This window comes from Molossus molossus, unplaced genomic scaffold, assembly GCF_014108415.1.
Source record: "Molossus molossus isolate mMolMol1 unplaced genomic scaffold, mMolMol1.p scaffold_m16_p_1, whole genome shotgun sequence".
Lineage (NCBI taxonomy): Eukaryota > Metazoa > Chordata > Mammalia > Chiroptera > Molossidae > Molossus > Molossus molossus.
The window spans coordinates 58,149,095-58,169,138 of NW_023425344.1; the positions used below are offsets into that span (position 1 = coordinate 58,149,095).

A 20,044-nucleotide genomic window follows, 5' to 3' on the forward strand; every position below is an offset into this window, starting at 1 on the left:
TTGGAAAATGCAAAAATATTGAACTGTAATCTGACACAAAATATATTTATGTATACTTTAATACAAAGTTGTATCACTGACAAGAATGGAGACTTGGAAATTCATGAGAGAATTCATATTAGTGCTTCATAGCATATTATTATCTAAGCTTCTGATTAGTTATAAAGGAAGATGAGTATCCAGAGATTTGAGACACACATAAGTATTCAAGGTGCTGAGAGACCTCTAACTCCTGCGAATTACCACAGCACTGTCTTCTCAAATCTCATCTCTAGTGATATTGTTCATAAAATAGAATGTGATGTGTTAGATAAATATTTTTCTAATTTCTGTATAATTTTAAAATGAAAATAAAATAAGGTTTACCATCAGAATTATCTTGCATACCCGAGTTTGGGAAATATTGGGTTGGGAATCTAAAAATGTATAAGACTTGTTTTATTACACTCCTGTGGTGATATGTGTTGCAGGAGATGAGAGAATGGAGCAGGAAAATGGCAATGATTGGATGGGTAGAAACAGTTACTATGTACTTGGCAGACAGATGTTAGGAACAGAACTTCCCACAGGGACACTGCTCCAGTCACACTTGGTGCCTCAGTGCTGTTCCACTACTGTTATTCCTATTTAATATCAGTCTTATACAAAGGATTATATGTTGAGTGATATCTTCTGTAACAGTTTAAAAGGTGCTCTGTAAAAAATATTTCTGCTTAGACTTAGTCAGGGGGTACATGTCTGGCTCTAGAAGGGATATCTGAGTAGAAGAGGGAAAGGGTCAGTATGTTGGTTAGCATTATTGTTTCCTTTTATTTCCGACTTAATCTTCTGAAATTTCTGTTCTCCACTGTGTTTCTTTTAAAAAAATATGGATTCATTGATTTTTGGGAGAGAGAGAGAGATAGAAACATTGATGTGAGAGAGAACCATCGATCGGCTGCCTCCTGCATGCCCCCACTGGGGATCAAGGCCACAACACGAACATGCGCCCTGACCGGGAATCAAACTGGGACCTTTCAGTACATGGGGTGACGTTCAATCCACTGAATCACACTGGCCGGGCTCCTCCACTCTGTTAATATATCTTTAGTATGAATATTGGTGAGTATTACCATGGTGTATTCAAATAATAGTTAAATAAATAAACATATGCATATATTATCTTATGATATAAATTGTTCTGTTGTATTAGTTATTTGTTGCTACATAATAAATTATTGTAAAACTTAGTGGTTTAAAACAATGATAAATATCTTACACACTTTCATTGGGTCAGGAATTTAGGAGTGGCTTAGCTGTGTGGTTATGTCCAGGGAATGGGCTTGACTGGTTCTGGAGAATCTGTTGATAAGATGACTCACTCATGGCTTTGGGCAGGAGGCCTTAGTTCACTGCCATGTGGATCTTTCCAAAAGGTTGCTTAAGTATTCTCCTTAGCAAAGCCAAAGACCGTTTTGAATAGGGAATCATTTATTCTGATTTCTCCCAGAATGAGTGGTCCAAAGGAAAGGGTAAGAAGGAACCTGCAGGGGACTTCCGGTCAAGATGGTGGAGTAGGTAAACGCGGTATCGCGTCCTCCCACAACCACATCAAAGTTACAACTTAACTGCAGAACAACCATCATTCAAAACCACCTGAAATCAAGCTGAATGGAAGTCCTACAACTACAGAATTAAAGCAGCAGCCACATCCAGACTGGTAGGAGGGGCGGAGGGGCGGAGGGGCGGAGGCACAAGGGCCAGTGGCAAGACGGGCTGGTCCCACACCCAAGTGTGGCGGATAAAAATCAGGAGGACACCTTGCCTGGGAAGGTCCTTCCTGAGGACTGAGGGGTCCCTGTCCCATGCCAGGTGACCCGCTCAGGGTTCCAGTGCCAGGAAGAGAAGTCCCCATAACTTCTGGCTGGAAAAACCAGCAGGAACTGAGGCTCAGGGAAGCTGAGGCGACTGGAGCCCCAGGCAGCTCCCTAAAGGGCCTGCGCACGAACTTATCAGACTCTCTCCCTCTAAGCTTGGAGGGGAGGCAGCTCGAGGGGCGCCAGAGACATACAGGGAAGAACTGAGCTGTTTGGCACTGGAGCGAGGGCTGGAGAGGGGGCTTTCTCCTGGACAAACGGGCTGTCAGAGGCCTTTGTTCCTTTGGTGAGCCCTTCCCGGGGCGGCAGACAGAAGCCATATATGGGACTCTGGCCACCTGGCTCACACTGGTAGCCCCGCCCTGGTGATTCCCTGAGGCCCTGCCCCACCCAGCTTTCAGCCCCACCCAAGCTGTTGCCAGTTGCTTAACCATAGGATTGGCCCGTCTTGGATCCTGCTTCAGGTTTTTCTTAAATTCTTTCAAAGGAGCAGCATCTGGTCTCAGCTAGCCCCATACCGCTCGTTAAGTAATACACAGAAACAAACACAGGGAGGCAGCCAAAATGAGGAGACAAAGAAACAGGTCCCAAATGAAAGAACAGAACAAAACCCCAAGAAAAGAACTAAGCGAAATGGAGATAAGCAGCCTAACAGATGCTGAGTTCAAAATACTGCTTATAAGGATGCTCAGTGAACTCTCAGAACCTCAGTGAACTTAGGGAGGGTCTCAAGAGCATAAAAAAGGACCAGTCAGAAATGATGCAAGCACAGTCAGAATTGAAGGAGGCATTAACTGAAATAAAGAATAATTTACACAGCTTCAATAATAGAGTATGTAAATCCAAGAAGCAAACCATCGATTTGGAATATAAAGAAGCAAAGAACGCCCAATCAGAACAACAAAAAGAAAAAAAGAATCCAAAAAAATGAGGATAGTGTAAGGGGCCTCTGGGACAACTTCAAGCGTGCCAACATTCGCATCTTGGGGGTGCCAGAAGGAGAAGAGCGAGAACAAGAAATCGAAAACCTGTTTGAAACAATAATGGCAGAAAACTTTCCTAACTTGGTGAAGGAAACAGACATACAAGTCCAGGAAGCACAGAGAGTCCCAAACAAGAGGAACCCCAAGAGGCCACACCAAGACACTTCATCATCAACATGCAAAAGGTTCGAGACAAAGAGAGAATCTTAAAAGTAGCAAGAGAAAGGCAGCTAGTTACCTACAAGGGAGTTCCCATTAGGCTGTCAGCTGATTTCTCAAAAGAAACTTTACAGGCCAGAAGGGAGAGGCAAGAAATATTCAGAGTGATGAAAAGCAAGAATATACAACCAAGTTACTCTATCCTGCAAAACTGTCATACCTAGAATCGATGGCCATATAAAGACTTTCCCAGACAAGAAAAAGATAAAGGAGTTCATCACTACCAAACCGTTACTATATGAAATGATGAAAGGTCTTTTTGAAGAAAAAGATAAAATATATGAACAAACAAAATGGCAATGAATACATATCTATCAACAATGGAATCTACAAACAAAATGAACAGGTAGAACAGAAACATTCTCATAGACACAGAGAACATTTTGTTGGTTGCCAGATGGGAAGGGGGTTGGGGGAATGGGTGAAAAAGGTGAAGGGATAAAGAAGTACAAATTCATTGCTAGACTGACAAACCTCGAAGGGAAAGGGGTTGGGGAGTTGGGAAGAAATAAACCAAAGAACTTATATGCATAACCAATGGACACAGACAATAGTGTGGGGAAAGGTGGGCGGGAGGGGGGAGGAGAGAGAGGGTCAATGGGGGAAAAATGTGGAACATCTGTAATACATTCTACATTCAACAATAAAGATTTAAAATAATAATAATAATAATAATAATAATAATAATAAAGTGGGTTTAAACACCCCCTGCACAGAGTTATAAAAAAAAAAAAAAAAGGAACCTGCAGTACCTTTTATGACCTAGTCTCAGAAGTCACACACTTGTATTATTTGGCATATTTTATTTGTTACAATCAAGTCACTGGATCTAGCCCACATTCAAGGGCAGGGAATTTGGTTCTACCCTTGGAAGGGCAGAGTGTCAGAGAGCTTGTAGACTATTTTAATACCTGTGTAAGCCACGCCACTCCCTCCTCCCCAGCCCCACTGAGTTACAGTCTACCAAGAAGAATTCATTAATTAATCCCAGGAACAGGAGGAGGATGATAAAGATAAGGAATCAGAATGTTCTGAAAAGAATCATTGACAGGCAGGAAGAGAATGCCCCTTTTTAGTTTTGAAAGTCCTTGAAGATAGTTTTTGAGTTAGAGATGGGACTGTGTCATATGGAGGCAGACTCACTTGGTGGTTGTTGCATTCCCAAAATGAATTCTAAACTGAATTATATTTATTATCTTCTTGTTGGACAATTATAATGTTTATTTTCCTCTAGCTTTCAGCAGTTGTTTACATATTTCATTCTTGGGTCAGCTCTACTGAGGGGGCTTGGACCAGGGATTAAAATGAGCAACTTTTGCCCTCTTTTCCCCATTAAGACCAGGGAGCTCCCAGGGGGTAGGTGAATTTAAGGGGGGAATGTCAAGACTTGCAAAATCGAGATACTTCTTTAGAAGAACATAGAGCCATGGCCAGTGTGGCTTAGTTGGTTAGAGCGTCATCCTGTATACCAAAAGATTACGGGTTTGAGTCCCAGTCAGAGCACATACCTAGGTTGTGGGCTTGATCCCTGGTTGGAACGTGTATGGGAGACTTCCCGATCAATGTTTCTCTCTCACATCTCTCTTTCCCTCCCTCTGTCCCCCTCTGTCTCCCTCCTTCCTCTAAAATCAGTTAACATATTCTCTGGTGAGAAATAAAAAAAAAAAAAAGAAGCACATAGAGATTGTTAGTCCATTACCAATGTTAGAACATCTGAATCCGAATTAGAAATGAACTTGACAGCTTTTTTACATTGCCTCGTTCCTATGCTGTATTTGCAGGCTCGGTTGAAGGAGGGAGAGGTGCCCAGGGATTCTTAGGTTAAGACGTCTTTAGGCTCTCATCTTCTCTCAAAAGCTGCCTATTAGATAACTTTCATAGAACCAGTGGTCCAAGGCCCCCTGGACTGTAGATACTTTAAATACCATGAAAGATTTACTCTACAGAAAATAACCCTCATCTAGTTTTCGCTAATTCATAAAGCAGTTCTAGCAGTTAATCACTTTTTGGTAGCTATAGAAAGAATGCCTTTGTCAAAAGGAACATAATTGTGATTTCTCACAATAGGAACATAAGATTGCCTTTCTCAGCAGTAATTTTAGAGTGATAACTGTTTGATATGGCTACCGATTTTAATTTTAAGGCCTGTTCACTATGATAATAGTTAATATTTATTGTTTATTATATTTTTACCAGACACTTTGCTTCATGTGTATTAAATCATTTAATCTTCTCAGTAATCCTATGAGGTAGATACTGTTACTCCTCTTTTATAGATGAGGAGGCTGAGACATAGAGAGGTTAAGGTACTTGGTTAAGATTACACAGCTAGTGACGTTATGGAGCCTGTTCAGATCCTAGGTGGTCTTTCTCAATCCATGCCTTTTTCTGCCATCTTCATCATAATGCAGCGATCTGTTCTAAGCATTTATAAAGTAGGGCATTTAAAAAATTCAATTTTAATGTTTTTTTTTCCTGATTTTTCTTTTCTTAATTTTTACTCTAGGTCAGTTGCTGGTAAAGAGGCAGTTGCAAATATTACAAATCAGAAGAACATCAGTAACCCACCTGATATGTCAGGGTGGAATCCTTTTGGAGAGGATAATTTCTCCAAGTTAACAGAAGAAGAACTGTTGGACAGAGAATTTGACCTTCTAAGATCAAGTAAGGGACACTTGAAGGCTTATTTTGCTTCACAGTAAAATAACAGCTCTATAATTATTCAGCAAGGCCAAAGACTGTTTTAAGGGGGATATATAGAAAATTCTTTTTGTGCATTTGAGGGCAAAAATCAGGCCATCTTCTTTTACACATACTATCAAACTATGTTGTGTGCATTAGAAATCAATTGCTTGATAGTAGCTGTTGAACCCAAGATTGCTGATAATATGCTGATTCCTACGCTTAAAATATATTGCATATCTTTGAGTGTTAAGTTCAGAATATCTCCAAAACATGGAAAATTAATGTTCAAATAAAAAGGGAGACATTAATATATTGCCTTACTAATAATCATTTTGCAGCTCTGTTTTTTGCACACTCAATAGAAGATACTGTGGGTCTGAGATGCCCTTTGAAAGTGCCTGAAAGAAAACATGGGCTACTACATTATGTTAATGTTTTGTAATGCCCTTTTAATGAGTGATGACATGAAAGGGCTGCTTTGTTGTCCTGATATGGCAAAAGTTAAATAAATTCTTTTCCACTTTAAATCAGATATCTCAATGTTTTTACTTGGAATCATTGCCTTTTCTTAAACTACCTAATATATATGTCAAGTCTCGCCATACATATTTTAGAAGAGTTTATTTTTGGAAAAGGGATCTGTATAGTGTTTTGAGGAGGTTTCCAAATAGGAGCAAAAAGCTTTCTTCTGGAGAATGAAGATAATTTTCAGATTTCTGAGGCATGCGCGCGCGCGCGCGAATGTGTATGTGCACACGTGTTTGCCTGTGTCTGCACATTCAAGTGTATTTACCCATTTTTGCATGTGAAAAGAAGGTCTTAATGGTCCCTAGTTCTAGTTTCTGTTTTATTTTAGGTAACTAGCCTTATGAGAACATTTATTAGATGAAATGCTTTGTTCCAAATTGGTATATATTTTATGTAAAATTTTAAATGCCTTGAATTAATGTAAGGATAATTGTTGGGGATCTGAATTTGTATTTTACATATTGATTATATGATTATAAAAAATTAAATTGATAATTAAATGCTTATATAAAATGAGTTCTGAGCCTTTAATAAAGGTTTGTTAACTTTGGTAAAACCAATCTTACATCTTTTTATTAACATTTTTTTAACAACTTTTCTGACATTTTTCCTACAATTTATGTTGAGTGACCCCCAAATCAAGGTTTTAAAAGAAACAAAGTATTTCTTTTTGGGGGTTGTCAGGGAGACACAGAGGATAACCAGATAATTATAATTGATAGGATTATATTTTAAAGCAATAGGAAAAATTCAACTATTTATTTTATTTATTTTTTAAATCCTCATCCAAGGACATTTTTCCATTTTTTGTTCAGATAGAGTGGGAGGGAGAGAGAGAGAGAAACATCAGTGTGAAAGGGACACATTGAGTGGCTGCCTCCTGCACGACCCAACCAGGGCTGGGGACAAACCGCAACGGAGGTACGTGCCTGTGCCCTTAGCGGGAACAGAACCCGGGTTTCTGTGGACTGCAGGCTGACACTCTAACCGCTGAGCCAAACCGGCCAGGGCTGAACTATTTATTTTAATACGTTCTGACCATGGTAGTAACCAAATGTTTGCTAAATTAGTATCTTCTACTCCTTTGGTAGAAAAACTCCTTATTTAAAAAATCAACTTATGGAATAGGTAAAGTGTTCACATTATTTTGATCTTATAAAAATGTGTTTGTTTCCTAGACTGTGTAACGACACCCAAGTTTTATTTACTTCATGTAGACAAGAATGGCATAAAAATATTCATGTATACAGAACTTCATAAAAATTGGTTTAGCATATGAAATTCTTTTTTTTTATCCTCACCCGAGGACATTTTTCCGTTTTTTGTTCAGATAGAGTGGGAGGGAGAGAGAGGAAGAGGGAGAGAGAGAAACATCGATGTGAAGGGACACATCGAGTGGCTGCCACCTGCACGACCAACCAGGGCCGGGGACAAACTGCAACCGAGGTACATGCCCTTAGCGGCAACCGAACCCGGGTCTCTCTGTACCGCAGGCCGACGCTCTAACCGCTGAGCCAAACCAGCCAGGGCAAGCATATGACATTCTTAACCAACTCTTTGCTTTCAGACTTCAAGGTCAGATACCGTGTTCAGTTCATATATATAATTGCGCACACACATGTGTGCCGCAGAGAGTCCAGAGTTCATCGCAGTGTTAGTCATGAAAGGTGTTCAGTTCCAGGTAAAAGTGCAGGAGGAACTTCTGCGAAAGTCAGACTTGGAGCAACTCATCCATTTGGAAAACTGCCTGATAGTCCTTGAAATATGGAAGTCACTGTCATAGGCTGGTGCACCTAGATTGGCACATAGCATCAGAAAGTAGGAATTCCGATTCCTGACAGTGCCATTTAACTAGGTTGTAATCTCACTTCCTCATTTAAGAGCTGACTACAGTGATGTGTTACCTTATAGGGTTCTCAAGAAAATTAAATGAAATAATTTCTTTAACATTTTTTTCTTTATTGATTTTAGAGAGAGAGGAAGGTAGAGGGAGAAGTAAAAACATCGATGAGAGAGAACATCGATTGGCTGCCTCCTGCATGCCCCCCACTGAGGATCGGGCCCACAACCTGGACACGTGCCTTGACTGGGAATCAAACTGGCGACCTCTTGGTGCATGGGTTGGCGCTCAACCACTGAGCAATACCAGCTGAGCATGAAATAATTTCTTTAAAGAGTCTGGATACTCAGTAAAGTGCCACTTGCCCTTTCTCACCTCTGTATAAGTCTTTAGGCTCCAGCTTATGAGGTTATTGCCCTTTAACCAGCATTTAAAACTTATATTTAAACCGTCAGGTTTCTCGGCACTTAAAAAACCAGATTATAGAAGGGACTTTGTGAGTAAACACAGTGCAAGAATACTAGACAGGTAACAGCAAGGAAGGAGATACAGAAACATGTCTTTCTCTTAGTAATTGATAGTCAGTGGGTTAAAGAAAGGTGAAATGTCTTTAATAAAGTTTATAAAGAAATCAGTAATGTGTGGAATGTAATTTAGAAAGTCTTCCTCCCAAAGTTTTACTTAACTGTAATATTCAGTCATCCTAGCAACTTTTTCACTCACAAGCAGTAATGTATCTAAAATTTTATCTAGTTTGATAGATCAGGTTTAAATTACGCTGGTGGGCAAAAGACTTAAGAGTTTTGGTAGAAAACTAACAACGTAATGAAAGTTAATTGCTTGTCATTATTGGTTGGTTCCTCTGTAGGTAACAACTTTCTCAAAATGAATAAACAAATTACTGATGTATTTGAAATATCAAAATCACTTTTCCCTCTCAGGCAGTTGTCTATCACCAGTTTTCAAGGTTCTTTCTAAAATAATTTAGTTTTGGTTTATGAGATGCTTTCCGGTGAGAAACTGAATACCTTTACATGTGGTCCTTAAAGATATAACCATTGCCTGTGTAATGATTGTTCACAATAATGCATTCCTATTTCAGGTTTCATTTTTAAAATGATACATGGTTATTTATTAAAAGAGAAAAGAAAAAACATATGGTGTCTAGGAAATACTTATGTGTATTATCCAGAAGGTAATTTTAACATAGATTTTGAGATACTAAAATTCCAAAATATTAGTAATTGTAACAAAAACTGTTTTTTAGTGATCTTTAAGAAAACAGTTGGCAAAGGGATTTAACATATATAATAAACCAGATTCTAATTGCTTTTGCTTTTAGTGTAACACTATTATTTATACTTCAGAATTTTTTTTACCTGTTCCTAATTAAGACCAAAATATTAAATCAAAATTAAGCATTATTAATAAAGCTGGTCTCAGTGACATTTAAAAATTTTAAGTATATTTTTCATTGTCTGTTGTACCAAAATATCCAGTTAGTATGTAGACTTTAGTAATAGAATTATCATAATATTTAATACATTAAATGCTAATTAGAATACAGGTATTTAGCCCTGGCCGGTTTGGCTCAGCGGTTAGAGCGTCGGCCTGCGGTCCTGAGAGACCCGGGTTCGGTTCCCGCTAAGGGCGCGTACCTAGGTTGCAGTTTGTCCCCGGCCCTGGTCGGTTGTGCGGGTGGCAGCCACTCGATGTGTCCCTTCACGATGTGTTTCTCTCTCTCTCTCTCTGTTCCTCTCTCTCCCCCCCACTCTATCTGAACAAAAAATGGAAAAATGTCCTCGGGTGAGGATAAAAAAAGAATACAGGTATTTACACACCAAGCAGAGAAAGACAAATATCACATGATGTCACTTACTTGTGGAATATAATAAACTAAACAAACTGCTGAACAAAATTAAACCAGAGACATAGAGGTGGGGTATAGACTGACAAGCCTCAGAGGAGGGGTTTTTGGGGGAGACGAGATAAACCACAGAACTTACATGCATGTATGCATGACCAATGAACATAGACAATAAAGCTGGGGATGGGGCGGGGCGGGAGGAAGGGGAGGAGGGTGTCAGTGGGGGAAAAATGAGAAACATCTGTAACAAAAACAAATTAATAACAAAAAAACCAAAAGGAAGAATAAAAGAAACTAAAGACTGGCTGTTTTGCAGATTCTGCTGAATGTGTTTTTTTTTCCCATGAAGCCACAGAATAAAAAAATATATAAACATTTGTCTATATAATTAGTTTGTTGTAAAACATTAACTTTCATCATTTTTAGCGAAGTCAGACTTATTGGGTTCCTTCAGAGCAGAATAACAAAAAATTTAACATATATTAAAACAGTTTCAAAAGTATCAGATGAAGACTGTACTTTTAAACCTTATTTATTAACCTTTTGGCTATTCAAGCCATTATTCATATAAGCTACTGAATTAACATTTCAGAGTACTTAATTTTTTCTGATGTTAGATATTATGGAATGTACTTTGATTCTAGGATTTTTAAATCCTGTATTTTTGCCATCTGTATTAATTAAAATTCTTGAAAAGATACTGCCTTCATTTACCAATACAATTCTTTTGGGAAGGCAGGAAGAGGTAAGTTCTTATATTGGACAAGTCAAACAAAAGTTTGTTCTAATGTAAAAAAAAAAACCAATTATTTGACATGGAACTTAAATGCATTTTAGAGGTGACTATGTATTTGAAAAGTAACTTTACATACTATTTTATTTTTATATATAAAATAATTGATCTTTTAAAAAAATATTAATACGTGTATTTATTTTGTATTTTGTGCCCTGGGACCCAGATTATCATGTGAACTTTGGAAATCTAAATGACTTTTAAAAAATCTTCCATGGAAAAATTGATTCTATGTTTTGTAGTATGATGAGAACATGATTCATTTTATTTATTTTTATTTATTTATTTAGTGAATCCTCATCTAAGGATATTTTTTCCATTGATTTTTAGAGAGATTAGAAGGGAGGGACGGACAGAGGGAGGAGGTGAGAGAAAGAGAGAGAGATCAATGTGAGAGAGATGCATCGATTGGTTGCCTCCTGCATATGTCCCCTGACCAGGGCCAGGGATTGAACCTACAACCCAGGTATGTGTCCTTGTCTGGGAATCTAACCCGAGACCCTTCGGTCCATAGGCTGACACTCTAACTGCTGAGCCAAACTGGCAAGGGTCCATGATTCATTTTATAGGGAGTTTATCCTGATACTTGTTTTGAAATAATTGGATAAATGAATTTTGCATTGAACAGTGTCTCCATATTTGTAATTATGAATACCCCCTATATAAAAATATTAGTTTACTCCTACATGATTATGTTTGTCCTCTTATAACTACACAGTGCTACTTATACATTTATCATGAATTCACCGACCAGTTTGTGAGGATTTAAAGGACCTCAGTGGTAACTTTGCATTTGTATATTCTGGGAACCATTGGTATAGTAGTTTATAAACCCGGAGATTATGTTAAAATGTAAATTCCCTACCTAGATATTCTGATTCATTAGTTCTGTTGTAGGTCCCAGGTAATTACTTTTTACATGGGAATTCTGGCAATTATGATTGATGCAGATGGTTTAGGAAGGAAGTCTGGTCCTGATTATGACCTAAATTCCTGTATACTCTGTCTTGATGTTCAAGAATGAGGGCTCTTGGATAGTGATATGCTGTGGCTATCACTCTGAAACAGGCTTTCCATTTGTCCTTCTCCACCCCCTTTTCCCTTTGTCCTCAGTCTTCTGTGCACCAGAATTGATAAATGAGGAACGGATGGGGGAGTCTAGGATTCTGATGTAGAGAACAGTTTATGATTTCAAAGTTGTTCTAGAAATGCACTCAGGGCCTGATAACATTGGTAACTGTACATACCCTCTATGATTCAGTGATTCTTAGGCTTCTCCTACGGTTTGGTAATGGCTTCCCACCACAATAAATAAGACCCTTGGTTATGTAAAGTATTCTACAGTTCTCCAGTCTAATTTTCTCAGAAATATACTATGAAACTACTCTTCTTTTAATGTTCAAAATTTTTTAAATATTCCTTTTTTTTTAATTAAATTTATTGAGATGACATCGGTTAATAAAATTGTAGGTTTCAAGTGTAGGTTTTTTTAGAGAGGAAAGGGGAAAGAGATGGAAACATTGATGTGCAAAACATTGATCAGCTTCCTCCTGCACACCTCCCCCGGGGATTGAGGTGCAACCTGGGCATGTGCCCTGACTGGGGGAATCTGACTGGGACTTCACAGTCCATGGGACAATGTTCAATCCACTGAGCCATACTGGCTGGGCTCAAGTGTAGATTTCTATGATATGTGATCTGTATATTGCATTGATATGGGTGGTGGACACAGTATGCAATATACAGAGACTAGCTTCTCTTTCATAGGTGTTAAACAACAATATATTTTTAAAAAACCTTTCTTCATAGTTCAATCAGCATTTGTTATTGATTTTCTGAATCAAGTATACAGTTAATATCTTGAAAAGAACACCTAAAATAAAATTTTATTGTTATCCATTGCAGTATTGGATTTGAAAAGTAGCTCTTAAGTTTTGGAAGTTTTGTTTGTGCATAAACCAATTGTCAGATGTGTTTACTTAACAAAATATTTATTAGTGCTTCAACAAAATTTTAAGTAAAAATTTAAACAACCTGAAGTTTCATGTCGATTTTGCAGAGTTAGCTTTTATGGCTAGTAATTATATCCATTATCATAAAGATATTTAAATAATTAGTTGTTCATAGCAGCAATTAAGTATATTCAGGATAATGTAAACTCCAGGTTTTTGCCTCCTCAAGAATGTTGTACTCCCTGGACCAGTACTATCTCATCACCTGGGAGCTTGTTGAAGTATAGAATCTCAGGACCCTTTCCAGAATCATCCAATCAGTATCTCTGTTAATTCCTTTTACCCTGCACTACATTTTTTTCTTTATAGGTTTATTTGTTTTTAACATACTGCATATGTATTTCTCACTTGCTTATTGCATTTTCGTCTTGTGTTGCATGCCCATTGCTTATATCCAAACAGTGTAGATGCTGAAATATTTGTTGGATGAATAAATAAAATGTGTCATTAAGATGTTTAATTTAGCCTGGCTGGTATGGCTCAGTGGTTGAACGTCGACCCGTGCATGAAAAGGTCGCCGGTTTGATTACCTGTCAGGGCACATGCCTGGGTTGTAGGCCAAATCCCCAGGAGACGGCCAACTGATGTTCTCTCTCATCGATGTTTCTCTCTCTCTCTCTCTCTAAAATTAATAAAGAAAAAAATATATGTTTAATTTAGTAGAGAGATATCTGTATCTTTGTACCTGTGTACGTGAATGGCTTAATAACTACAAATAATATGTGAAATAATAAAATAAAAGATAGTGAATTACTTTATATTGCTAATGAGAAATAGGATTTACTTATTCAATGAATGAGAGACCATTTGCAATATTTTTTCCATGTGGATTTATGGAGAAAGCCTGCCAAATATGTCTGATTAGTAAGCTGGGTTTAATTGTAGGTCCAGTATGTTACAAGTTGAAGACAACTAGTAGTTAAATAAACCAAACCAAGTTATTAGGTTAATTGCATCTAGTGAAATCTAGCCCTGAGATTACATTGTTAAGCTTGCCTTTGTAGCAACAAATATGTATTAAACTCAGGACTACCCCTAATATTTATAAAAATGAACTCTGAATGTAATATTTTAAAGACCGTTTTGTTTTTATTTTATTTTACTTTTTGTTTTGTTTCATCTTATTTTTACAGACAGGCTCGAGGAGAGAGCATCCTCAGATAAGAATGTAGACCCACTTTCTGCACCACATAACCATCCTCCAGAAGATCCTTTTGGTTCTGTTCCTTTCATTTCTCACCCAGGCAAGTTACATATGTAACATCATCACTGTCATTAAAGAGATATACACAAGAACAAGATGAAGAAGAAAAAAAACCTTTTAAAGCCAAAGTAAGAAATCAGGTGTTAGTTACAGAAAATAGAAAATTATTTTGACCTTTAGTCAGTCTAGTCTTCCTCACGTTGTTCCTTCCATTGGGTTATCCAGTTGTCTATGCCAACACAGACAAATGCAGATTTACGAAGTAGAAGCACAGCTGTTTCTTTTCACCTTTGTTGTTAGATACTATTGATAAAAGTCCATGTCTGAAAATAGCTCTCATTTAAATGTTAAAAATGCATGAAAAGGTATTTTTATGCTTAGTTTTTGCTTAAAAATCTCATACTTTCCTGGATTTTAAAAATATTAATTTTGTATTTTTTACAATCGTTAATATCTACTCTTTTATTCTTATGTTGTCACTTTGATTTCAATCCAGAATTTATTATTATTCACCATTTACAAATATTTGTAGTAATATTTTCAGAGTAATTACCCAGGTATCAGTGTTGAGGATATTAGAATGGAGTAGGATCTCACTTTGGGATGAATGGATTTGTGTTTGTGTGTGGTTAAAATGGCAAAAATGAGTTTAAACTTTGAAAAGAGAAGTATATTGAAAGAAATCATGCTTCGATAGAAGGTAAAGGTTTTGTTGAATACAGGAGTGTGCAAAAGTAGGTTTATAATTGTTTGTATGGAAAAAGACATGCAGGTTTTGATTATTACAGTAGTTTTATTTAACTGTTACACATACTCAAAACTGGGAAGCTCCTTTTGCTCATCCCTGTGTATTCAAGGTAACTGTCAGCCATGTTCTTTGGTTCTGTTTCTTTTATTTCTCACTCAGGCAAGTTACACGTGTAATGTCATCATTACCATTTTTAAAAAATTCAAGGGTGAACAACAAAAGAAAAACTTTTGAATGTAAAGCCAAAATAAGAAATAGGTGAGCCAGCACCTGCGTGTCAGGCCTTACCACCTTGAAGGTGTCTTATCTCCAAAGCTAAGCAGTGTCCATCCTGGTTACCACTTGGGTGGGAGACCACCTGTGGTCTAGGTTTCTTTTTTTTTTTTTTTTAAAGAAATAGGTGTTCAGGATTTTTTATGGATACATCAAGGCAATGTTACAGCTTTCAACATTGAGATTTGGTCATCTAGAAATTAGCATAGTAATAAAGAATGTTTCTATATACTGTCATGTTCCATGGTTTACTCTTTGCCACTTATTGACATGAGTCCATATTCTTGTCATTTTCTGCTTGTTTTCTTCTAATTATCTTTGTCATGAGTGAGCTAACATTATTAACTGGAGAAGACAGTTTACTGTGCCTGTTTACTTAATCTGCATAGATATTGATGTGCTCCCTCACATTCCCCATAGGTTATACAAGTGTTACTGCTTTAAAAAATTATAGTGTCTTTAAATGGTCTTTATAAGTTCTCAGACATAGTACTCAGTGACTTGAGATATTAATCTATCTGTGGCAGAAAGACATTTCAGTATTAGCATTATTTTCATGCTCTAGAAGGAGATGTACAATAGTTTTCAGGTTTGCATATACCTATGCCACTTTCCTATTCCTTAAGAGCTTCTGAAAGAACCCTGGGAAAATGACTAGTAGAATCAGGACCTAGTGTGAGTCTTATTGATTTGCCTTTTCCCTGGGCACCTTTATTTTGGAGTAGGCCTATTATTTCTGTAGCCAGAAATATGCTAACAGATTTTAGATTGATTGTTGCTGCTGTTATTTTGCTTTCTCTTTTTACTATGGGTATTTTTCTCTTAGATTTTAAGTTTATTGAGGCTTAGAAATATGAATTGTCTGTTTTTGAATTCTGTCTTGTAGCCAACCCAGTAACTACCTAATAATATTCACTGGGTGTATGAAAAAAATTAATGACTAAAACTTTATACTCTTTAGTGTTAGGACAGTGACCTTGAAGAATGCCCTTTGATATAAATGCTACCCTTCCAAAATATCTTTTTAGATTTAGTTTGAACATGAACATTGTAAGAGCTTGGTTATGAAAAATGGAGTACATAGACGGGAATAAAGGAGGAAATGGTCATAGGAGAATTATGCCTCCAGAGAGAAGAAAAGGCAATCACTTGGGTATGCTAGCATTGTTCATTTATATTCATCAGATCCAAAATATATAATTAAACTAAAAGATCTAAAAATCTAAAAATCCTAAAGATAACTGACCTATTCATTATCAAGCTTGGAAATATTTTGTTATATATAATTTTTCAGTAAAAATAATTTGGGGCATTTATTTTCTTCTAATAGTAAAATAACAGAATCTACTGAAACAAAAATGAACTTTGTAAACTTTAGAAAGAAATTGGTAAAAGGAAAAGGAATTTTCTATTCAATGAAAATATACTCTACCTAGCACTGGGAACATCTGGAGATTTGTTGGGCTAGAACAGAAGAAAGGCAAGAAAATACTACTAAGTGTGTGTGTGTGTGTGTGTGTGTGTGTGTGTGTGTATACAATACAGAGTAATCCAGATATGTGATAAGCCATCTTAAACCTGAGAGTTGACAGTTACTGAACATAACTTAATTTTAGTTAAACCATATGGAGAATGCGACTTTAGAATACAGTGAATTCAGTTGTGAGGCAGAATGCTATAGAACTGAGCAAGTTTAAGCCTACTGGTAGAGTACATTTCAAAAGAAGACCTACTGTCCTGAATCTGTGTTCCTTATTGCACTGCTTTTATCAGGAATTGTGCTTTTTATTTTTTTTTTAAAAATTTATTTTTCCTTTATTAATTTTAGAGAAAGAGGAAGGAAGAGGGAGAGAGAGAGAAACATTGATGAGAGAGAATATCGACTGGCCACCTCCTGCATGCCCCCCACTGGGGATCGGGCCCACATAGTGGGCCTGTGTCTTGACTGGGAATCAAACCGGCGACCTCTTGGTGCATGGGTTGACGCTCAACCACCGAGTCACACCAGCTGGACAGGAATTGTGCTTTTTATTTTGAAAGAAAAATTTTGATAAAATTTTTAATCTTAACTTTGAAATTGTAATGGATTAGTTTTTACTTTGTTTTTCTTCAGTTTATCATAATTTTAAAAAATTATATTTAAATAAATTTTTAAAACTAAAATATTATGTACTTCAAAAGTCAGATTAACAAGGTTTATAATGAAAAAACATCACTGTCCTTTTTCCCTGTTCAAACTCCCTAGAGGTAAATTTTTACTTCTGATGTTTTAATATGTCATATTTATTCTGCTATTTTCCCTCAATTTTAGATATCTGTGGACTCCGTTAATAGAAAATGAAGATGTAGATTACAGTTATCCCCTCACACACACACTCATTATGCACACGTTCTTTCCCCCATCCTTCCTGTACAGCTTTGACACAATTATTGGTTGCCAGTGTTTAATGTGTACATTTTTGGATATGTAAATATTTGTCACCCTTGAGATTCAGCATACCATGATTATACTTCCTTTCTTCTATAAGGTTTTATTTCTCCTTAAGTTAATTATAATTATGTTTATAAAAATAACTTTATATTTCCTTAGTTTTTTAATGTATCCTATCATTGATTCATTTTGATCTAAAAGTGTACATTTTTTCCTGACTGAAGGTGGCTATCATTTCCACTTTTACTTGGTTACAGCTCTCATGGAGCTCTGCAGTCTGAATTGGTTGCTTTCTGTGCCTGCCACACATTTATCATGCTAGTATTTTCTGTTACTCACCATTAGTTCTGAGATTCCTGGATCTCTCTTTCTCTTTCTTGGTTTAATAGAACAACTCCAGTAATTTCTTGAGAAAGTATGCATGGGAGGAAAAGTTTTAAACTTTGCTGCCCCAAAATCTTTTTTTTTTCTTCCTAAACTGATGACTGATGATTCTGTGTTGCCCATTTTTCTTATGAAGTTTGAGTTACTTGAGCATGGGGGGTGGGGTGGGGGGCTTAACTAGGGGAATGGCTGCTCCCTAGGCTCTTCACCCCAGGTTGTATACTCTTTAACATTTAGCATACAAAGTAACATTTTCTTCTGTCTTTAATAGCTGTACATACTCCAGGTCCAGTACAGTTAGCCTGCCTACCTTAGCTGGTCCACGTAGATGCGTCTTTCTGATTTGTTTGGTGCCTTAGCTTATGATACTACTTTCAGACTTTTAGGAAGCTTAGCTGAAGATAATCTTTTGGTAGACCATGACTTAAAATGAATCAAATCTAGCTTTCCCTCGTCTTATTTTAAAACATTTCTTTATGGGCAAAATTAAAATTTGTAATTTCATTTATGCAAAAATCAATTACGTATATCAAGATTCTGTGTGGTGCTGTATGTGAAAGTACTACCTTAAGTTGATATTGTAACTATTATGGAATTATGTTTACCTGTTACACCAGGTTACTAAACTGATATTAATAGCAGGGTATATCATAAAGAACATTGACTTTGAAAATTTAAAGCCCTGAGTATAATCTTAGTTCTCTCACAAATTAACCATGTGATATTGGGTGTTGCCTAATTTCTTGGAGGGTTTCTTTATCTTAAATTAGAGATATTAACTACTTGATGAGATTATTGAAAGGATTAAATGAAGGTATATTGTACAAACCATATATGTCCTTAATGTTTGTTCCTATTTTGGCTATTGTTGTTGGTAGTATTATTTAAATACTAATATTTTTACTACTTACTACTAAATTCCAAAGTCTTAGTGTTAAATACGTTTTGCAGCTGCTATCCAGTTAGTAGTAGTACAAAGTTCTAATAATAATGAGCTAGTATTCTCAGCTACTGAATGAAACCTTTAACTAAGTGTAGAACCTGTTTATGAAGCTTTGCACTACCGAGAACTATTTTAATAGTGCTATTTCTAATTTTAGTAAAGCATTAACTACCAGTATTCACATAAAAATCGGAATTCATCCCATCCTGAAGCCCACACACCTTTTGTTCTCCCCAAAGCACTGTTTTACAGTTAGTTTACCAACACAAGGTGTGTGGGTTTGTGAACTATACTATAGTGTGGACTACTTAATTTTAATAAAACGACTTTTGAAACGTGTAGCATATGAAGAATTTTGTTGATAGACCACATGAATTTGTCACTGAAATTTTAGATTTCTTACATTGCATTTCATTTTTAACTACTCTCCCAAACCCCAGACCCATCTCATGGGTCTCATTGTCTAATAGGAAGTTAAATTGAGTTTAGGGTTACGAAAGGCCCCATTATATGTAGTAAATATTTGTTGTAACATAAACTATTACAAATTGTCAGTCCAAGTGTTGGGTCATTTTATAAGCTGTGATGAATGAGCTGTATTGTTTATATCTTTAGATTGCAGTATATAATTCTTGAAGATCAATAATTTTTCTCTTCCTGGATGTTAACAATAATGGTTACCATTTATTGAATTCTGTTGTGTACATACAGTGGAAACTGAGGCTCAGAGAGAGTCAGTGACTTGCTTAAGGTTAGATGGTGTATAAGTAGGAATCTAGCTCTGTCTGATTCTAAACTCTCTTCTGCAAAACAAAAATATTAAGGGGTCTGTTTCAAATAAAAATTTTCAGTGATATGAATAACATATTAGAAATGTCAGTTTTTTAGCATTTTTAATCTAGCTGGGAAATACTGTTTACAACTAGTATGATTGTGTTCTTATACTCGGCCTTGTGACTTGGCCTGTCTTCAGAAAAATAGTACAGATTTTGATAAAACCTTCTCCTAATCCTCTGATCCTTGGGCCTGGCATGGCAAATTGCTGGGAAATGATGGCAGGCAGTATGCTACCAATTCAAAGTGAGCTTTAAAGTCTTACAGCCTTACCCACTCCCTCATGTCATAAATGATGAGACAACAGACGGCATGTAATTAGAATAGCAGTTTCAGGCCATGGAGTCTCTATAATCTGCTAGCAAAAAAAGAACATCAAAACAAAATTTCTTTGAAACTGGAAGCTTCTTATATGATTAACATTGTACCACCTGTTTTATAACT

General features: G+C 36.6%; 1 protein-coding gene across 3 annotated transcripts in view; it reads left to right on the forward strand.

Moving 5' to 3' along the window:
* The window catches only part of BMP2K (BMP2 inducible kinase), a 127,096-nt gene that overhangs the window by 92,985 nt on the left and 14,067 nt on the right, over nucleotides 1–20,044 (forward strand). For all 3 annotated transcript variants that reach the window (XM_036260447.1, XM_036260457.1, XM_036260468.1), the window contains 2 exons: nucleotides 5,565–5,722; nucleotides 13,917–14,027. In XM_036260447.1, coding sequence (XP_036116340.1) covers nucleotides 5,565–5,722; nucleotides 13,917–14,027 — 269 coding nt within the window. The remainder of the gene's footprint in view (nucleotides 1–5,564; nucleotides 5,723–13,916; nucleotides 14,028–20,044) is intronic.